This window comes from Globicephala melas, chromosome 3 (assembly GCF_963455315.2).
Source record: "Globicephala melas chromosome 3, mGloMel1.2, whole genome shotgun sequence".
NCBI classification, from domain to species: domain Eukaryota; kingdom Metazoa; phylum Chordata; class Mammalia; order Artiodactyla; family Delphinidae; genus Globicephala; species Globicephala melas.
In genome coordinates this window covers 26,217,715-26,239,458 of record NC_083316.1, presented here as the reverse complement: position 1 = coordinate 26,239,458, position 21,744 = coordinate 26,217,715, and the positions used below count along the sequence as shown (strand labels likewise).

Here is a 21,744-nt window from a genome sequence, read left to right as displayed (position 1 = left end):
GAATTTGGACTTCCTTCACATACATGCTAGATAAGATTCAGCCTCATTTTAAAGACCTGCATTGCTAGGTTTCCCATGAAGTGATTTATAATCCATCAATTCAAGGTGTTCTCAGACATGGTGATAGAAAAAGAATCTAATAATAACGCTCCAGGATTGCTCTGACAGAGAAAGTGAAAACGTTGGAAGAGAAAACCACCTCTGTATTGTGCTGGGGAAATAAACCAATATTTAAAAGAAACAATGTTTAGTCCTATTAAGTCCTAAAGAGTAATCCCAAGCATGTCACACCTCTAAAGAAGTTCACTCAAACCACAGCTCCATGTGCTAACACTAGAATATCCTGCAGAACCTGGGGGGCTGGGGTTTTGACTTCATGGGCAAGTCCAAGTATATACATGCTCAGACACTGTTCACTGGAGAGAAGAATGAGGACTACGCTTTCTCACAAAAACAGGAACATGTGGTCTGGGACATGATCTCTCTGTAGCTTCTGGGAAGTTTGATGCTGAAACAAATACTTCTCAGATATTTAAATGCCTTATTGGAGCAAAGACAGTATTTGAAAATGAGACTCTCCTGCATTCTAGGACATATCACCAAAATTCTAATTTATTCAAATCCTTTTTCCAGTTGTGTTTGAGGATACAAGTCTGCTAGAGGCTGATTGCTAGTGCAAGTGTTGCCTCTTTGAGAAACTTAATTAGCACAGCATCAGGGAAGCTAGAAGCACCTCAAGAGCTCTCCAAGGTTTGGGCTTGTTGCAGTCAGAAGAGCAGGGCTGTTTCCTGACTCTCTAATCTCTCACAGCACCTCCAGAGGTCACAGGAAGTCACTGTGTGCAGGGCCATTTTCAACACCTACAGACCATACTCTTTGGAAAAAAGCAAGGCAGGAAGTTCTGAAGATGGCAGAGAGAGGAGATCTCTACTCACAGCTCCTCTCTGAAATTAACTGAAGACAATAAGAAAAAGAGATAAAAGAAAGCTGCATTCTGATCAAAGTAGGAAGAATCTTCAGCACCTGCTCGTGGTGAATATGGACCCAGGCTGAGGGGGTGAGGGAGGCCCAGAAGATGACCGCAGGGTGGCGCTCAGCGCCCTGTGCACACAAAAAGTCTCCGCTTTGTCTGTGGTCCCTGACAGTGTGCCTCTCCCTTGTGAGGCTGATGGAGACTTTTTGGTTTTCACCTCATGTCTAACACTGTAAAATGTCTGGAGCAAAGAGCCTGGCAAAGTGTGAACCCACTGAGCCACCTTGACTCAAAATCCCAGAGTAAAGTTTTCATGCTTTGTAACAGGAGGAGGAAGGGAGAGAATGAAATAGTCCCTCGTCCTGAAAATAAAAAACGCAGTATGTCTCAAGGTGTTTCCTAACTTCACGGACCCAAACCAGGGGCCGAGAATCCAAAGGCAGTGGAAGCTGAAAGGAACTGGTCTCTATTCCATCCCATCTCCTCTCCATTCTGGCCCATCCCTTATTAGATGCCAATGTCACAGCCCTTCTGGATAATATCAGAATTTCTGGAACAGTGTTGTCGGGTGATATCTGTGACCCAGGTACATTACCACTCAAGAAAAACTGTTCATGTTTGCTTTTCTTCTCTGGACAGAAAATATTCATATATTAGGGTTCAAATCTCAGTGAACAGTTCTGAGAAATTAATGTGCTTCAGGGTTAGATATGGACCATGGTTTCTTTTGTTGTTGTTTACTGTCACATCCAATTTACTGAAAAATTTTACTTGTAATCACTAATCAGCTTCTTTGAAGCTCTTACACTTAGGGCTGGGGTAGGGCTACACAGCCGTTAAGTCTCATTTCCCCAGCAGGTGGCTCCCTTGACAGGTAGTTTATGTCCAGTTAGGTGGACAAAGGTACTTGGTACTTGTGCCCTCCCCCGACAGTTCCAGGATGCCTCGTCCTATTTGGAGGACTCACTGCAGACAAACTCCAGGTGTGGGGGTGGGTAGGGAAGATGGTAACTCGCTGCTGGGGAATTAAAACACCAATCTGGCACCTAAAAATTCAAGACAGTCAAGCAACAAGCAAGTGAGACAGAAGTCAGGCTGAGCTGTAGGACTCGCTACACAGCCCTCGGAGAAGGGCCCTCCCAGGCCCTCTGAGCCCGTGGCACACGCCTGAGCACTGAGGTGGCAGCGGTCCCCTCTTCCTGTGTTTTCTGTATTTCACTCACCTCTGATTGTGCTTTCGCTTCCTGAATGAGAGCTAGGACAGTAGATTTTGACCCCGCTGACGACAGAACAGACTGCAGTCTTTGCTGATCCCCCGCTGAGACCAGGAGCTGATGCAAACTAAATAGTATATATTTGAAGAACATTAAAGAAAAAAGCAGTTCCTCCATTTTGCTAGGATGCATTTAGAATGATCTTTCTACCATATTGCAGGTATTTTCTGATTTTCACACTCTCTTTTGGTCATAACTCCCGCTCCAAACTGCTTGAAGAATTCTGAATGTTGAACAGGAATTTCATTCACTGCTGATAGCAGTGGGAATTCCTATGGATTTTGGGATCCCTCCAAGATGTTAGGAGACCAATGCCAGAGTTTAATAGATAATTTCAGACATATTAAATATTCTGTAGGCTCCAGCGAAATATTTTGAAACATATTAGAAATTTCCCATTTGACTCCAGTCACCCTCAAAGGCCCCGATTCTCCCCTGAGCGTCAGCTTTCCCTGTCCAACCATCTCTCTCTCCCTCTCTCTCTCTCTCTCTCTCTCCACTTTTGTATAAGTGCCCTAGCCTATAGAAGCCTCTTTTTAGAGCAACATTTCGGCAAACACTTTTCCCTGCAGGCACTGTATTTTCCCAATAATGATATTAAAACCAAAATTGGAGGCTGGAATAGAAAAGGGACGTTAGTGGAATTTATTCAGTGAAATCTGAATAAAGTCTGTTGTTTAGCTAATAGTGTTGTTCCAATGTTAACTTCTTACTTTTGACAAATGGACCGTGGTTACGTACGACGTTAACATCAGAAGCAGCTGGGTAACAGGTACAGGGGAAGTCTGCACTATCTTTGCAACTTTTCTATAAATCGAAAACCAGTCCATCAAAAAAAAAGTTTCATTACCTAAAAGGGCAGGGGTGGATACTTACTTAACTGACCAACTTCTTCCGGAAGGCAGATCCTGGGTGGTCTCACCCACATCGCGGGCTGAACTGGGTGCCCCAGGCTCAGTGGCTTTAGGGCTGCTTCCCCCTGGACAGGCCCTGTCCACCCCCTTCACGGGCCATGAAAGGGCAGTGGAGCCGTGGAGGCCTCCAGCAGGGGAGCCAAGTGACCTCCGGGGGACGATTTCCAGCTCGGTTTTGAAGAGCACAGCAGTCGGCCCGGCCGAGAAGTCCTCGCTGCAGAGCTTGTCGAGGTCAGGCATGCTCAGGGCTCTCAGCTCCTGGAGCTTCGAGCGGGACAAAGGTGAGGCCTGGGTGTGACGCACCGAGCATTTGTTTCTCTTGGCGGGAGAGGCTGGGGTCACCGTTGGGGTGGGGATTCCCGAAGGACCAAGTGATCGCTTCGGGTCTGAGTCAGCGCCCTTGTTAGCAGCCTCCCCTGGGCTCTGCCGGGAGGCTGTCAGAGTCATGCTGGACGGGGACTTGGTCATCGGGGGGATGAGGGTGCTGCCTTCACCTTGGCTTTCACTGCAGGAACTCAGGCTGCGTCTCAGCGACCTCGCTGCTGCGTCGCTGGAGTGGCCGAGGTTCCCGGAAGCCACGCTGCCTGAAGACCGCCTCACAATGGGAGGCTTGGAGCTTACCGACAGAAACGGGGAGGCCCCGGACTTGGCCGTGGGCCGGTCAGAATTGGCCAGGTTCTCAAAAGACTTGATCCTCTGCTTCACAGAGAAAAATGAGGTAGATTCATGGGGCCAGTTCTGCTCAGAGTAGTAATATCTCCTGGTGACTCTGATTTTGTCTGTGAGTAGGCAGCTTGTTTCCTGCACTGACAGGACATCCCCTTCGTCTGTGGTTGGAAGGTTCCTCGAAGTCTCCAGCAGGGGCTTTACGCTATACACGCCCTGTCCATTAACCAGGCTGAGAACACTGCCTCTGGACGCCCTGGCCTCGAGGAGGCCCCCACCGGTGGCAGGGAGCTGGCTGTCCCGGGGCGGGCGCCCTGGGCTGTGTAGGGCATGGCCCTCCCGGCCGAAGTGGCTGGAGAACTGGGCCGGCATGGAGTAGGTCCTGGTTGCTGGCCTTGGCGTGAAGTAGGGATGCTCCCCCGGTGCCGGGCCCACTGTCGTGCCGTTCCTGGGCATCCCCAGGGAGTCTGCCCTGTGGTCTGACCTTCCCTGGCAGGGATCTGCCTTTTCAGCCGGCAGCTGCCGGGAGGGGGAGGAAGTCTGTTTCGCCCTGCTGACAGATTGCTGTGCTCCCTGCTCCACCTGGGAGGCCCGAGACGTGCGTGAGGATGGATGATTTGGGGATGAGTCCACTGACTGGTGACAGAGCCTGAATTCGCTCTTCTCCTGACAGGTGCTCTGGGCCAGGAACCCTCCCTGCCTGTCACTCTCAGCTGGCTTGTCACCATACACATTCTTGGGCATCCTTTCAGAAGAGATCTCAATGATTTTCAGCTCGTTGGTCCTTTCGAGGGGCTCACCAGCAATGATTTTGCTTCTTTTGTCGCCAGTCCCTCCGGCCTGGGAGGCTTCTGCTGCTGAGTCCGTTTGGCTGGACGGGGGCTGCTCGCCCTGCCCGGTAGGGGGCACCTCCCGCTTGCCAGCCGCTGTGGACGCGCCACTCCTTGGTGCCGTGGGACTCACCAGCCCAGGGGACGCAGGGGGAGCCTTGCTCTCTGGACCACACTTCGGAGATCTGGGGGCGGCCGGGCAGCCTCGGTCAGGTTCTGAGTGCACAGCTGGGTGGAGCCTACTGCACGCACCTTGCTCAGGAAGGGTCTTGGGGGAGGTCAAGGGCGAAATGAACATCCTGATGCTGGTGTCGGATGCCGAGGGCTTCAGGGAGCCTGGGGTCCCCTGGGGCAGCTTGCCCTCCACACACTGGGGAGGCTGGGGGGTGGCTGCGGCGCTTCTGTCCGGTTCCTCATGGTCACCTGTGTGGAACCGGTGTGATGCCACCCTAGAAAGCACTTTGTGGGAGGCCTGTGGTGAAACGAGGGCTTTCCTGTGCTCTGTGCCCCCGGCCTTCCCCGGGTGAGTGGCTGGGGCCTCGGAGCTGACTTTGCTTTTGCTTTTGATGCTCAGTCTCTTCAGCTTAGGGCCGGCTTTGGGTTTCTGACAGGTACTCAGAAGGGTTTCCATGGAACTCTTCTTAGGCAGGTCTTTATTCTCCAGACTCAGACGCGGAGGGGGGCTGTCCCGTACAGCCACCCCCTTCTTGTGGCCGGAGCTCAGCGCCTGGTCCTTGGGGTCGGGCCTTCTGGCCGGCATCGTGGGTGGTTCCGTTTCACTTCTGCTCTGCGGCTGCGTCCCTTGGTTGCTTTTATTTATCTCTTTAAACCAGGCCATGATGGGCCGCCTGGAGACGGGTTTCGGCTTTGGCAGCAAGTCGTCCGGGTCTTGAACTTCGGAGATGTGCAGCTTTGCCAGAGCCAGGCCTCTGTTCTCGGGGTCGCACGCCCCGAGGGCGCCCCGGTTTCCAGTGGCGTGAACGTTTGTTTCCTGTTCTTCAGGTGAGGTCTTGTCATCCAGCCAGTCGTGCTCCAAACCATTCACCATGTTAGGAGAGCTGAGGGGGCCTGGGGGCCCGGGGACAGACCTGGGGCCGGGCGGAGGCTGGGCGGCTTCCCCGGGGTCCTCGGCAGCCCGTGCAGCCTCGGGCGTCTCCGGCTCCCGAGACCTCGTGTCCGAGGGCAGAGGCAGCCGTGGAGGGCCCGGGGCTGCTGGGCCCAAGGCTCCCGGCGCGGAGGCGGCGGCGTCCCCGGCGTCCCCCGCCGCTGGGCTTAGGGCTCCGTGCTTCGGTGGCAGGGCTTTGGCGAAGGCAGGGCAGGCGGCCCCCTGGGCAAGGGCAGGAGCGCTGGCTGCGGGTGGATCGGGGGGGCCATTCGTGGCACAGATTTCAACCTGCTCTTCCTCAGACTCCGTCGTGTCTCCCTTGTGAGAAGCCCCATGAGGACGAGGACAAAGACGAGGACGGGACCAGCTGTCCCTGGCGGGAGCTCGTGGGGCTTCAGTGAGCGACTCGGGGTCCGAAGACGAGTCCTCAGCATCTCCGTACATGGACGAGAGGGACGGCTCCGTGCTGTCGCCCAGGCCCGACAGCGACGTACTGTCTTCGTGGAGGCTGCTGAGGTTTCTAGAGTAGCTGCTCAGAAAGCTTTTGTTCACAGTAAAATGTCTGTCGGGATTGATGGAATCCAGAACCGAAGGCTGGTGGGCCCACTGGGGGCAAGGGGCTGGACCGGCAGCCGCGGGCCTCCTCGGGCCGGGGGCCTGGCTCCCCGAGTCCGGGTCCGACTCGGCTCGCTGCGGCCCCGGGGCAGCGCGCTCCCGGCTCAGCCGGGCCCCTTTCCCGGGAGGCGGAAGCCTTGCTCCAGAAGCATCGAGCTCCTCCAGGAGCCTGTCGATGTCAGTCACGGGGCTGCTCCCGCTGCCCCTGGGGCAGCCGGGCCCCGAGGCACCGCCACACCCCTCCGGGGCCTTGTCACTCGGTGACGGCAGGGAGGGGCTGGCCCGCAGCGCCCTTGCAGACCCAGAGTCTGTTCCTCGGGGCAGAGCCAACCCCCCGCAGTTTCCAGGCATGAGGGTTCCCGTGGTTTGCAGAGCATCGCTGTGGTGACCCGGAACCCCCTGTCTCTTCTCCAGGGTCGTGAGGTCTCGTGACAGCACGGCAGTGGCCGGAGATGCCCCCTCGGCCGCGGGTCCTGCTCCACTGTGGGCAGCGGCCTTCCGGGTGGCGCGGGGCGAGCTGGCTTCTGGGGCCGCTCCGGTCTCGCTGAGGTCAGGATGAGCTGTGGCCATCGTCCCCTGCGATGCACTGTCCTCAGACTCAGGCACCCTGGGTGACTCTGTCTCTCCGGGGTCTTCGGGTTGCCTCGCTGGCCCTGCGTGCGCTGAGGTCTTGCTGTGGTCAGGGTGCACCACCCCCTTCTCCCCTGGGGAAGGGAGGGGGCCTGGGGAGCCGTGGGGTCCTGTGTGGAGAATGTAAACAGAAGGTGGGTGGCACAGGACATACGGCGGGGGGGGAGGTAAGAAAATAGAAAACCTCTCAATTAAAAAAGTGGAAAACTGTAAACAGCCTCAATTTTTGGGTCTCTTTTAGAAGGACATCCCACAGCCTAAATGTAGGCTTGTTTTTGTCTCTAAAATTACAGAGTGCTCACATCTAACAAATACCACCAAGCTTTAGAAGCTCTAAAATAACTCAGACTGGATGGCAGAAGGAACCTCTGCTTCTGCCCTCTTTGGTTGTTTATAAGAATGGGGGACACCAGAAATCCTTCCCTTGGGTTTCTGTGCACCATCTGCCCTCTGATGGCAAACCCCGCAGGAGTCAGGCCGTTGTTCTATTTGATTCTGCAAACCTCTCAGGCCCTGGCTGATCACGTCGGGGTTTAGCCCCATGGCGTGGGTTGTGAGCCAGCGTAGAGTAAAACAGTCCAAGCAGGGTACTTGAGGGCCTCACTGCTTCGTGCAGGAGAGGAGGCTAACTGGGGAAAACACATGGAATGCTCCAGACAGATGGAAGCCTGTCCTGAGCTCCAGTGTGTCCTGACCAGGTTCGGGGGTGTGGGTGACCTAGGAGGTAAGATTATCCCGGGAAGCTGTGACACGAGGGTCTGGACCTGAGTGGGGTTCTGGAGGGATAGTCTGATCAGAGACCGAAGGGAAGGAAGGTGGAAGGAAAGGGAGTCAAAGCAGAGAAGCAAGAAAAAGCATGGAATCTCCAAGGCGCAGGGAAAGATGACACCTGTCTAGAGACAGTGGGAAGTAAAGTCATTCCATGAGGTGGGTTCTGGACAGCCACTCTGTCCTGGAGGCTCCTCCGCAAAAGGCCTGCATGTGCGTGAGCTAAGCTGTCCACCTCTGGCACATGGCATCTTACAATAGATGGGGAAACTGGCATGATAAAGAACATTAGATTTGCATTTTCTTACGAACTCTGGGTCTGAACTTGGAGTGAAAACCTCAGTCACAATGAAAGCCCTTGCTTTGAAAAGTGTATCTCCCCCAAATGTTATATTCACTCCACATCTCCCATGCAAATCATCTTAATTGCATATGCGTACCCCCTCCGAAGGGGGCGGTCAATAATTAAGAACTAATTATTGGGACTTAGCGCTGTGCTAAGAGTTTTTCATGCACTTAATTTTCCTCCCAGCACTGTGACCATCTGCACTGGAATGGTGGGGAACTGAGGCACAGAGTTGTTAAGCAATGTATCTGGGGTCACAGAGTTCATGGCCAGGGGTCACCCCAGGAGGCTGGCCAGTTACCTAAACCCTGACCTCTGTGGAGAGCACCTGGCAGCAACAAGGCTGGCTCAAGACACACACGGAGACCAGACACAACTTCCCCAGGTCCCCGAGGATGGCCAGGGGCACCACAAGATTCACATCCACGGCCTCCTGTCCTTCTCTGCTCAACCTTTTTGAACTCCCTTCAGCATGACTTTCCTGCTTCTGCTGGTGCCAACCTCGGGGAAAAGTAGCGATGAGACAAAAGGAGGGAATGTAAGGCTGTTTTTCAGGTGATTCACTCGCTGAACAAACCCTAAAATGTTGTTAGCAATTTGGCTTTTGTGCAAAGTGTGTAACCTAAGAGGGTTTTATTGAAGGAGATTAAATTACATGGTGGCAGTCCATGACATCATGTTTCAAAATACTCCTTCACTTGGAAACCCCCCGAATACTCAATAATGGGAAGCACATTGGCTCAGTTATGGCACGTCAGGGGTCGAAGGCCCAGCAACCTTTCCAACTGATGTCGTCGGTGTAGAAGGACAGGGAGGGCTGGGTGCAGCTCCCTAACTAGAGTAGGTTACAGGTGTGCCGATAACCTGAGCCACTGGTGCCGAGGACAGCCTGCCAGGGCCAGAGCCCGTCACGCAGGCCTGGGAGCATCTTGCTGACCTCGGAGGGCTCCTCAGCTATTATTTTCTGTGGATACGTGAGGTAAAAAAATATTCATTTTTTACTTGTCCTCTGTGGAGGTTTTTCCTGCCACTTCTCAGTACAACTGATTTCACGTAAGCAGGGTGTTGAGTTTCTGAAGGGTAGAACATGTTTCTGTTTCATCTCGTGCCTCATTCACTAAGGTACATGTCAGAAAATGGGTAAAGGCTGTGGACTGGCTGAAGACAGACACACTCGACATGGAATGAAAACTATGAATTCAGGCACAATGATCTAGTCAAGTTGTTAAATGCAGGCAGCTTTAACTATCATTAACCTGTGTAAGATTTCTCTGCCCCTCAAAATTCTCCACATACATCGATAACACTTTTATTAAGGTAACTTCTGCCCTCCCATCCTGAAGCTTAACAAGTGATAAAGTAATCTTACCTGTCCCGGGTTCTTGCCCCTGCTCGGGTGCAGCTTCAGGCGGCTTCTCTGTGGGGTGGCCAGCATCCGGGTGGGGCGGGGTACCAGCTGGCCCCCAGTCGGTGGAGACTCGCCCATCCCCAACGGTCAGCTTGTCCAGAGAGTCCTGGCACAAGGACAACTACAAGTCACTGTCAGTGGCTTTCAGGGTTTCTGTGTCCTAAGGCATCACACACAGAGAACTGGTTTGGGAAAGTTCAAAGAGCCCTGGACCAGGAGCCACAAGATTCAGATTCTGGGTTTAAGGTCCAATAGAAATTTATGGTCTTGTCGCTCTTCCTAAACCTCAGTTTTTTCAACTTTAAGACGTGGGTGATTAGGAAAATGCAAATCAAAACCACAATGAGATATTACCTCACTCCCATTAGGATGGCTACAATCAAGAATACAGAAATAGGGCTTCCCTGGTGGCGCAGTGGTTGAGAGTCCGCCTGCCGATGCAGGGGACATGGGTTCGTGCCCCGGTCCAGGAAGATCCCACATGCCGCGGAGCGGCTGGGCCCGTGAGCCATGGCCGCTGAGCCTGCACGTCCGGAGCCTGTGCTCCGCAGCGGGAGAGGCCCGCGCACCACAAAAAAAAAAAAAGAATACAGAAATAACAAGTGTTGGTGAGAATGTGAAGAAATTAGAACCTCGTGCACTGTTGGTAGGAATGTAAAATGGTGTAGCCATTTCCATACTATGGAAAACAGTATGGAGATTCCTCAAAAAACTAAAAACAGAACTACCACATGATCCAGTAATCCCACTCCTGGGTGTATACCCAAAAGAATTGAAAGCAGGGTCTCAAAGAGATGTGTGTACACCTGTGTTCATAGCAGTGTTACTCACAATAGCTAAAGTGTGGAAGCAACCCAAGTGTCCATCGATAGATGAATGGATATGCAAAATGTGTTATATACATACAATGGAATATTATCCAGCCTTATAAAGGAAGGAAATTCTGACACATGCTATTACGTGGATAAGCTTTGAGGACCTTATGTTAAGCAACATAGACCAGTCATAAAAAAAAACACAAATGTATGATTCCACTTATATGAGGTACACAGAGTAGTCAAAATCATAGAGACAGAAAATAGAATGGTGATTTCCAGGGGCTGGTGGGAGGGAGAAACGGGGAGTTGTTGTTTAATGGGTACAGAGTCTCCATTTTGCAAGATAAAGAGTTCTGGAGATGGATGGTGGTGATGGTTACACAACCTTATAAATATACTAGTATCATGGAACTGTACACTTTAATGGTTAAGATGGTAAATTTTAGGGCTTCCCTGGTGGCGCAGTGGTTGAGAGTCTGCCTGCCGATGCAGGGGACACGGGTTCGTGCCCCGGTCCGGGAAGATCCCACATGCCGCGGGGCGGCTGGGCCCGTGAGCCATGGCCACGGAGCCTGCGCGTCCGGAGCCTGTGCTCCACAACGGGAGAGGCCACAACAGTGAGAGGCCCGCGTACCGCAAAAAAAAAAAAAAAAAAAAAAAAGATGGTAAATTTTATACTACGTGTATTTTACCACAATAAAAAAAATTAGAAAAAAGATGGGGATGATAAGACTTGCCCTAACTCATAGAGTTTTAAATAAAGGATAATTAAATGAGATAACAGCTACAACACTCACCATACAAAAACCTATATAGACCCACAGACATGGAAAACAAACTTATGGTTACCAAAGGGGAAAGTGGGGAGGGGAGGGATAAATTAGGAGTTTGGGATTAACATATACACACTATTATATATAAAATAAATAACCAACAAGGACCTACTGTATAGCACAGGGAACTATACTCAATATTTTGTAATAACCTATAAGGGAAAAGAATCTGAAAAAAAAAAGGTATATATGGATGTATAACTGAATCACTTTACTGTACACCTGAAACTAACCCAACGTTGTAAATCAACTATACTTCAATAAAAATAAATTAATTAAAAAATAAGAAAATGAAGGAAAAAACCCACGAAAGGCTGTATAGAGGTAAGGCATTGTTGTTATAATATTGCATCAAGATATGCAAGACCAGGGACTTGCGGTCCGGTGGTAAACAATCCACGTTCCAATGCAGGGGATGCGGGTTCAATCCCTAGTCGGGGAACTAAGATCCCACATGCCCCGGGGCAAGTAAGCCCGGGCGCCACTACTACTGAGCCCACGCGCGCTTCAACTAGAGAGGCTGCCTGCCGCAAACTATAGAGCCCACGCGCCACAACTTGAGGGAAGCCCACATGCCACAACGAAGAGCCCACATGCCACAACAGAAGATCCTGTGTGTCGCAACTAAGACCAGACACAGCCAAAAAAAACCCCCCAAACCACACAGGATGCCCAGTTAAATCTGAATAATAATAATAATAATAAAAAGATATCCAAGACCAAAATCAGCTCCTCATTTTGGGAGTTAGGGAGGGACTAAGCTGAATAAATAAAATTAACATCTCAAAATTGCACTTTAGCCAAGTGTCAGTTACTTCATCTTCCTTTCTTCTATCTAATACCTACTGTAAAAAAAAAAAGTTTCTAAACAGACCTGCTAAATAGTTAAATCAGATTTATTTGAAATTTACCCTCTGAGTGAAGGAGTCATAAAGTGGCCCAAAGGTGGCAGCAGAGGAAAGAGGTGAAACAGATGGAGTATCTTTTAGCTACTTTTGTAAAAAAAAAAAAAAAATCATTTAGTAAAATATCAATTATCTGCTGAGGGAAATCTATACAGCGTTTAACTCAGTGAATTTTCTGTTTACTAATAAGGCATAAATGTAATATAAGACCAGTAGAAGAGCCTGGAACTCGACAGAGGTAGTGACTGTACAGCACTGAATGCAGCAGGTGCCACTGAACTGGACATTTTATTTTTTTATTTTTTAATAAATTTATTTATTTATTATTTTTGGCTGTGTTGGGCCTTTGTTGCTGCGTGCAGGCTTTTTCTAGTTGCGGCGAGCGGGGGCTGCTCTTCGTTACGGTGCGCGGGCTTCTCATTGCGGTGGCTTCTCTTGTTGCCGAGCACAGGCTCTAGAGCACGTGGGCTTCAGTTGATGCGGCGCGTGGGCTCAGTAGTTGTGGCTCGCGGGCTCTAGAGCGCAGGCTCAGTAGTTGTGGTGCACGAGCTTAGTTGCTCCGCAGCATGTGGGATCTTCCGGAAGCAGGGATTGAACCCGTGTCCCCTGCATTGGCAGGCAGATTCTTAACCACTGTGCCACCAGGGAAGCCCTGAACTGGACACTTTAAAATGTTTAATTTTATGTTATGTGAATTTCGTCTCAATTTTAAAAAGTATTCAACAAAAACAGTGGAAGACAATCTATTTGCCAAAAGAGAAAGTTTTGTTTTTTTTTAAGCTTCTAATATTTGAGGGTAAATACCTTGTGGCAATGTAGTCTATTTTCTTTTGCATATATAAATAAAATAAAATTTCGGCACTAAAAATTTTGTGAGAAAAATAGAACTTCTTTTGTACAAAAGTTTAAAATGCTGCTCAAAGGTCTTACTGGGGATACTAATTCACAAGTACAAGAGCTCTTATTTTAATAGAAATAAATTATTATGAATAAAACCCCTGATTTGGCTTCATATAGTTATTCAAAACTTGTGATACTTTTAAAAAGAAGGGGTTTACCCATTAGCTGAACATTACATTTTAAACACATGTGCTGGGACTTCGCTGGTGACGCAGTGGTTAAGACTCTGTGATCCCAGTGCAGGTGGACCGGGTTTGATCCCTCAGGTCAGGGAGCTAGATCCCATAATGCATGCCACAACTAAGAGTTCACAAGCCACAACTAAAGAGCCCGACTGCCACAACTAAGGAGGCTGCCTGCCGCAACTAAGACCCGGCACAACCAAATGAATGAATGAATGAATAAATATTTTAAAAAATGACTGAACCTATGACCAAAAAGCTTTGTTAAAAAAAAAATAATAATAATAAAAAAATAAAACGTGCTAGTTAGAGGTAATAATTTTTTAGGAGGAGGAAAAGATGTGAGTTTCTACTTTTTCTACAAGGTAAAAAAAACAACAAAACCCCTTCTGCCTAGAATAGCTTTTATGACTTTACATTTTCTGGCTGTCTTGTATGTTTATACAAACCACTTGAACACACATCTTTATAAATATAGGAATAAAAACTGCACTTCAGAGATACTGTGTTTCTTATAAATTAAAGGTTTGTGACAACCCTGCGTTGAGAAGTATGTTGGTGCCATTTTTCCAACAGCATTTGCTCATTTCTGTCATATTTGTCTCTGTCACATTTTGGTAATTCTTATAATATTTCGATTTTTTTCATTATTATTATATTTGTTATGGTGATCGGTCATCAGTGATCTTTGATGAAACTATTGCAAAAAGATTATGACTCACCGAAGGCTCAGATGGTTAGCATTTTTAGCAATAAAGTATTTTAAAGTTATTACATGTACATTATTTTTAAAGACATAATGCTATTGTACAATTAACAGACTACAGTATACTGTAAACATAACCTTCATATGCACTGGGAAGCCAAAAAATTCATGTGACTTACTTTATTGCCATATTCACTTTATTGCAGTGGTCTGGAACTGAACCTGCATTATCTCCGAGGCATACCTGTATACCCTTATAAGTCGTCTCAGATTCTTTGCTCAGAATGAAATTATTTATGTTGAGGAGACTGTAAACAATGTTTGTTTCTCTTACTCTCTCCTTGCTAAAGTGGAGGTATGTTAAAATTTTTTTAAAAAGGTACAATTTAATAATTCTGGGCCATTCTAACATACTGGCAACCAAGGAGAAACATAAATAATATTAACGTGCATTTAATGTGGTACATTATATGTTTCTAAGTGAACGCATGCCCCTTATTTCATGTGATACTCACAACAAGGGTATGAGTAGCTATAACTATACATCATCACTGTAGAAAGTCTGAAAAAATAAGGATCAATCAGAACGTTGACAGCCAGACGTAATCACCATTAACCTATATTTGATGGTCACCCCGACTCTGTGAGATGATCAGGGCAGACAGCACCATCCCTATTTTACAATCCAGACAACTGTGGTTCAGGAAGATGCACTAACTTGCCCAAATGACCACCAATTAGTCAGTGGAGAAGCCGGTACCAGACCCAGGGGTTTCCTCCACTGGCCTAGCTTTTATGCCCTTCCATCATCAGCCGCAGGCCCTGTGTACAGGGAAGAGAGCGATTCTATCTTTTTTTGTTTGTTTGTTTTTTTTGCTGTACGCGGGCCTCTCACTGTTGTGGCCTCTCCTGTTGCGGAGCACAGGCTCCGGACGCGCAGGCTCAGCGGCCATGGCTCACGGGCCCAGCCGCTCCGCGGCATGTGGGATCTTCCCAGACCGGGGCACGAACCTGCGTCCCCTGCATCGGCAGGCGGACTCTTAACTACTGTGCCACCAGGGAAGCCCCAGAGAGCGATTATACCTTTTGGCCGAATGATCTCACGACTCAGTACCTAGGCACCTCCCCGCACCAACCTGGCGACGTAGCATTACCAGGCTCCCAAGCAGTTTGAGTATTGAAATGAATGGCTCTATTGAAAGATAATTCTCCAATCATCATCCTTTCTTTCAGACAGATTAACGTATGCTTTACAGCATGCTCCGTACTCATTCATACAATACTCACTAGATCCCAAGTAACGAAGAGAAATCAGTTACCTTCTCCGCGGTTCCTCCTGGCTGATCACCAGTCGCAGCCACTTTGACGGAAGCGGCCTGGACGTTCAAGTCCGGACCACACGGGTCACTGGCTCCATCGGTCAGGCCGGCCGTTTCTGAGCTCCTGGGCCTGGCCTCAGCCTCGGGCCTCTTGTGGTGTGGGCTGACCCTGGCCACTGGCTTGTGCCTGGACCCCAGGTTGTCATTCTTCTGCTGGAGGGAACCGGGGCTGTCCGTGCTCGCCAGACCCTGGGTGCCTGATCCGGCTTTGCACTCCAACTTGGGTGAACTCCTCGATCCTGAAAGTTCCCTCCTCCCCAGGCAGCCAGGGCTCCCCTCGGGGGCCTCTGAACGGACCAGCGGGTTGGCTGCCTGTACAAGGGTGTCCCCCACGCCTCCTGGGACACTCTCCTGTAAGTCCAGCGAGCTGCCAAGGAGAGGCACCGAGGAGGCCTTGCTGACCAGGGTTTTCTGGGGATGTGCCTCTTGGTTGATACCCGTGACCTTGGAAGAGGCCGCTGAGACGCATGTAGAGCTGTCGTCTGTCAGAGGCCTGCTGGGACCTGAGAGGGTCCCCGGGAGGGAAATGCAGTCCCCTTCGCCATCAAACTCTTCTTCATCACTGGCGTCGTCATCGTAGCAGCCCACCCTCCTCTGGCGGAGGAGAGGGTTTCGGAGGACCTGTGGGCTCCCGGGAAGACTGGCTTGCCTGACAATTGTCACCTGCTTGTGGAAGAGCCCAGAGGCCCGCTGACTTCCTAGAGACACAAGGCTGTTGGCCCTGGGTTTTCCTGGTTCCTTGTGAGCTGGCGGGGTTGGGGAAAGAAAAGTTGAATGAAACATCTTCCCATCTGGCGTGGTCTTTTAATCTGATCCCCCTCATTACACACGAGCATTTCCACGTTCACAAATGCCACATACACACCTTCTGGCTACTGGACACCAGGCTGAAATGATACGGTTTCTCGGGATCTCCACAGAGCAGAGAGCTGGCTTCCCTCTCTCCTTTTCCTACTGGTCTCCCTTTTTGTTTTTCTACTTTTTAAAAATATCTTAACCTCTGGTTTGTTTCACTTAAACATGTGTGCTGCCTAGAGACAGAAATGTATTAACTTGTCAACATCCGTGATGTCTAACACATTACTGACTTCGACCTAAATGCTGCCGCCGAATAGTCCTCTGTGGGAGGATGCCCGGGGACCCACGGGTCCTGCACACCTGGGCCTTCTTATCACCTGAGGTCCTTCCTTCATCTGCAAAAGTTGGAGGTGGGGCTTGATTAACGGGCACAGTGAAGCCTGAGATTACACATGATTTATAAACTCCAACCTGGGAAGGGAAGGAGAGCGTGGGCTGCTCTGCAAACTCTCCGCTTCTCGTTAAATGTAGTGAAAGATTACACGTGCTTCCGCCTTGCAACTTTTCTATCAGAGACCAGAGGAGGCACATCACGTGCTCCCAATGAGCTAGACGGGTTCTCATCTGCCTCGCCCGACACCAGGGATTTTCTTATGCAAACAGGAGAAATGAGCAAAAGGAAACCATGCCGGCAGGAATGAGAAGTCAGTATGGTTCACATCAGATCATTATTTCAGATTATACCGAGAAAATAATCAATGAGGTCTTTTTCTAAAAATCCCTATTTGATAACGTCTAAGTTCTGAATCTTTCACTCACTGCCCTCTTCGAAAGAATTAAGTTAGGGCCTAGCGAGGGAAGGAGTTTGGCTAGGATTGCCCTAAAACGTAAGGCCATCAGGTTGCCAGCCACGATCTGGTGCCATAAATTCCAAGACTACACCGTGTAAATACCATCCAAAGGGGGCGGTTCAGCATCCTTCAACACTGCGGGTACAGAACGTCAGCCCAGCCCATTTACCACAGAAGTGGGGGGCCAGCCACTAAGAGTGGGCTGCATTTCCCAAGAGCAAACTCTGAATTTAGCCAGGGTAGAAAGGTGGCTTCTACTCAACCAGAGGTGTGATTTCCAGTTCTCTTTTCGTATCCCAGCACCGTGACATATAAACCAACACATCGTGGAATCGGAAAAGTCATGGCTTACGGGAGGCGCCAGGCAGCTCCGCGGAGCTGCCGCAGCCACTTCCAGGGGGGTCCTCATCCTCGGAGCCGGCCACCACGAAGTCAGACAGCGGGCCTGGGACATCGTGAGCAAAGTACTGGGAGAGTTCAGATTCGGAGATCAGGGAGTCCTGTTGAAGAAGGCAGTGCGGGATGAGGAATTTGCACCAGAAGCAGATTATTTTAAACAGTAGTTGCATCCTATCTTCCCGAAAACACTTTGTTCTCATCTGTGGTCACTCAAAACAGCTCTGATGGTAAACACCTACTTCCATTTACTTTAGGATGGCGAAATTAAACAATGCATTAAAAGGCAATGGCTGCCAGACAATGTTTTTAAGCAATATTTTTTTGGCTGTGATCAGAAAAGCCACAGCAGCAAAACATCAACCATCCCAGGAGGAACACTGGAGGAAGAGGTAGGAAGTAGAATAGAATTCCAAGGCACGGGCTCAGCCTATTGATGCAACAACAAAATAGGAGAGTTTGACTCCTGTTCTCTGATCCACTGGGATTTGGGAACGTCCACCTGAGAAAGATTCCACACTCTCCTTAAAGTTGCAGGTACCCTCCCGCAAACTGACCAGGGCCCCCCTTTATTATGAAGCAGCTATTTTTCAAAGTGTAGCTTAGTTCTTTTATTTTGTTGTTCTGTTCTTTTCCTGGATGAATATTTAATAAACACACATTTGTATACTTGTTCTCTAATGAACATTGTTGCCATTTCCTGCGTAAAGTGGCCAAAATGACTCATGGACAGAAATATGGGCTGGGATCTGCAGTTTGACTTATGGGCTTCAGGAACTGGTTCGTGGGCCAGCTGAGCGAGGCAGCAGTGTGTCTTGACTCACCTTTTTTGCAAGAGAAGGACTCTTCAAGGGGGTACCTGTTGGGGGAGAAATTCACCATATTGTCACTGAAGCTCAAATCCTTACAGAAGGGCTCACCTCCTTAACTGGAGAAGAAGGAGCCAATCATATTAAACAAAACCTCCTTCGCTGCGTGGATATGGACGTGCGTGCGTATGGACGTGCGTGCAGTCTACCTAGGTACCTGATTCCCATCCTGTCCCACCTCCCAAGATTCTGCTCATGCTTCAAACCCTCAGACGCGGCTACCTCCATGATGATCCTAGCTGGAAGAAACTTCTTCTGAATTTCAAAAATGTTTTATACTACCCATATACCAATTTCCATATATATATATCCCAATTTCCATATGCACAATATAATTTAATTACAAGTGGATGCATCTCATCTCCTTCCTCGACTATTTACCTATCGGTGATCTGGCCCTGCAGGGCTTAGCACTAGGATCTAGGAAGTGTTCAGTGATATTTGATAAATGGATTGAAGGATGAATGAACCAAGGAAGACCAGCCCAAAAAACTCATGGAAGAATGAGGGAGAGGGCTGAATATCTATTTTAGTTTTTAGTTGAAGGACAAAAAGACTCAGCATTGAGACTTTAAGTTATATTCCATGAGCAAAAAGATCTTGGGCTTGAGGATCATGGCTTCATAAAATCTTTTATAACTGACTGAATGGATATGTTGGGATTATGAGAGGACTGCCTTCAGGCAGGTCAGGAGAATGAGTTAGCTGAACAAAGAGCCCATTATGGCTATGCCTACTTTCAACATATTAATTATGGATGTAAATAATTAGGGTATTTCACGGTTGCCAAAAAACTGTATGCCTTCCTTTGCCTCTGACAACCAGTAACTCATGCCTCAGTCTCCTCCCGACATCAATCTTAATATCTTGAGTTCAGACATGTCTGCAGAGCCCCTTTAGATATCCACTCTACAGGAAACATTACTTTTCCAACTTGATGCAAAGTTTCATATTTTAAATTCATATAAAATTCTTACTACCTCAATCCTTTCTCTGGTTGAACTTTCCACCTAAGAAGGGGGAAATCATGATTTTTTGCAGCCTCTGTTACCCTTGAGTTGAAACTTTTAATTCATATAAAGAAATCCCAGGTTTTTGGATGGATTGTACCCTCCCTGCGTCTACCAAAACAGCTGGTATTTGGGTAGCACTTCATTTCCACCCAGAACATTTCAAATGAATTGCACATAAACACCTGAAATGCTGCTCACTCGTTTCTGCAAATTATCTTAAGGCAGTGTAGGAAGCATACATGGGTGGAACTTTAATACAGCACATTAAATAACTGCAGAAATCAAAAGCAGCAGCGGCAGCAAAGAGAAAGCCTGGAATCTCTTTGACAGCTACTTCTGCCAAATGTGATAATTACCAAGACTCCAATAATACTGGGCAGGGGGGTGCCCCTGGGGGGAACTCAACGAGGAACTCTTCTGAATGTTGAATGAAGATGTGCAATTACAGTACCTAAGCCAGGAGAGGAATTGGCCTCTTTGCTCTCCTGATAAGTGCTGCGTGCTATCACTTCATCCATTTCCTGCTCGGAAACCTGGTTGTCAGCAGAAAGCACAAATTAGACGATTTTATTTATTTATTTTTCCCCAATACAAGTAGCTAGGACCAGAGTCAGAGGCTGGAGTGCAGATAAAGAGGAAAACTGCAGGGCCAAAGACTATGACCACCCCCTGAAGCAATAAATCAGGGCATGTAAGGTAGTGTGGCTGGGTTAACGATTGCTTCAAACAATGTATTCAAAACAAGAACTTCAAAGGGTTCCCAAGTTCAGGAAGCAAAGCATTCAGCTCTAGTTACCAACAACATGGCTGATATTCTCTCTCTAGAACACTCACTTCTAATTCTTTTTTCCTAAACTTTATTTAAACAATTTCAAACTTAGGTGAAACTTTCAAGAGGAGCACAAGAATAGTATACTCTTCACCTAGACTCAGTATTTTGTAACATTCTGCCACATTTATACTCACGCTCCATCGTTACACACACACACACACACACACACACACACACACACACACACCCTATAACTTTTTACTAAACCATTTGGGAGTTAGTTACGGACATCGTGACCCTTCACCTGTAAATAATTTAGCAAGTATCTCCTAAAAATAAGGACCTTCTCTTAAATACCCCTGGTACTATTATGCTCAGGAAATTTAATGTTGATACAAATGACCGTCTAATATACCTTTCACATTCCTAATACTATCCTTCAGAAATGCTCAGAGACACTCAGAGTGTGTCTTTAGGCTGGAAATAATTCACCGAAAGTTTGACGCCAGGCTGGGAGGAGATAAGGATTTTCCTCGAGAAGGCAAATCAGCGCTCCGCTTCTTTGATCAATGTCTCGCGAGGGGAAAAACGTCAACTGAGTTAAACTGTGTGCACAGTGATGTGACCGATTTACATTCTGGTGCAAGCTCCTTATCTGTGGTGGACCTTTAGTGGCCTGTCACCCATCAACTTCCTTGCCTAGCAATGCTTTAGAGAAAAAAATGTTTTGGGTGGTGGTGGGAGGGCGCAGTGGGGCTAGGGTGGCGGTCAGGCAACGCAGGGTCCTGGTCTCACGTCTTTTTAGCAACCTTTAACCCCAAACAGTTCTGAGCCTTTGTCTTTCCTGGTGTTGACAACGTGAAAGAAACCAGGTCAATTCAAACCCTCAGTTAGCAGTTGTCTGATAGCTTCTTCCTGCTTAGATTTACATTATGCATTTGGGGGCAGAAAAACTACCAAACTACAAAAACTTTTCCCTTCTCAGTGCATCGCAGAGGCACTCAGGGTCAGTGTACTTCATGACTGGGGCTAACTTTGACCGCTTGTTTAGGGTGAGTTCACCAGATCTCTCCACAGGATTTGTTGCTATTGTCGTCGTCATTAATGAGTAATCTGTCAGGAGACAATTTGAAACTCCGTCTGTATCCTGCTTCCCAATATATTTCCACTCAATGCTTTTAGCATCATTGATTATTCTTGCTGAATCAATAATTGCGATGAAGTTTTCAAAACGGTGATTTGATAACTATCTTTTCCTTCTATATTTATTGGTATCATGGTAAACTCATGGATTTCCACACCCCCCATCCGTTGTTATCCATAACTGTAATTATTCGTAGGAAGATTTTTAAAAAGCCTGATACATGCTGAACTATGAGATATTTTAAAAAACAACGATGCAACTTGTATAGTTTCTTTTTTAAAGAATATTTTAAATGTAGAATGGTCATTTTGTGTACTAAAATAACGTTTAGCATAAAAAATATTTGGAGTTTGCAATCTGCCTTAAGAAGTAAATAAATATTTCTGTACAGGATTCAGCATGACACTTAAACCTAACAGATAAATCATCATCACATCATAGCTTTTATGTAACCCTCTCCAGTAGTCGTCACAGGAAATAAATATGTACACACACATGCACACAGGCATATCTCCCCGCCCCCAACATACCTTCATAAAGCAAAGAGTAATTTTGTATAATTGAGCCATTAAACAGAGGTTGCAAATTTTTCTTGATATTAGACTTTCAATATTCACAACTATTTTTCTGAGTGGGAAAAAAAATGGCT

General features: G+C 48.0%; 1 protein-coding gene across 6 annotated transcripts in view; it reads right to left on the bottom strand.

The window, feature by feature from the left end:
- PDZD2 (PDZ domain containing 2) overlaps positions 1-21,744 on the bottom strand; it is a 377,542-nt gene that overhangs the window by 13,142 nt on the left and 342,656 nt on the right. For all 6 annotated transcript variants that reach the window (XM_060295693.1, XM_060295694.1, XM_060295696.1 and 3 more), the window contains 7 exons: positions 19,631-19,712; positions 18,122-18,156; positions 17,254-17,401; positions 15,193-15,998; positions 9,491-9,635; positions 3,124-7,117; positions 2,197-2,314 (listed from right to left, as the gene is read on the bottom strand). In XM_060295693.1, the coding sequence (XP_060151676.1) occupies positions 2,197-2,314; positions 3,124-7,117; positions 9,491-9,635; positions 15,193-15,998; positions 17,254-17,401; positions 18,122-18,156; positions 19,631-19,712 (5,328 nt within the window). The remainder of the gene's footprint in view (positions 1-2,196; positions 2,315-3,123; positions 7,118-9,490; positions 9,636-15,192; positions 15,999-17,253; positions 17,402-18,121; positions 18,157-19,630; positions 19,713-21,744) is intronic.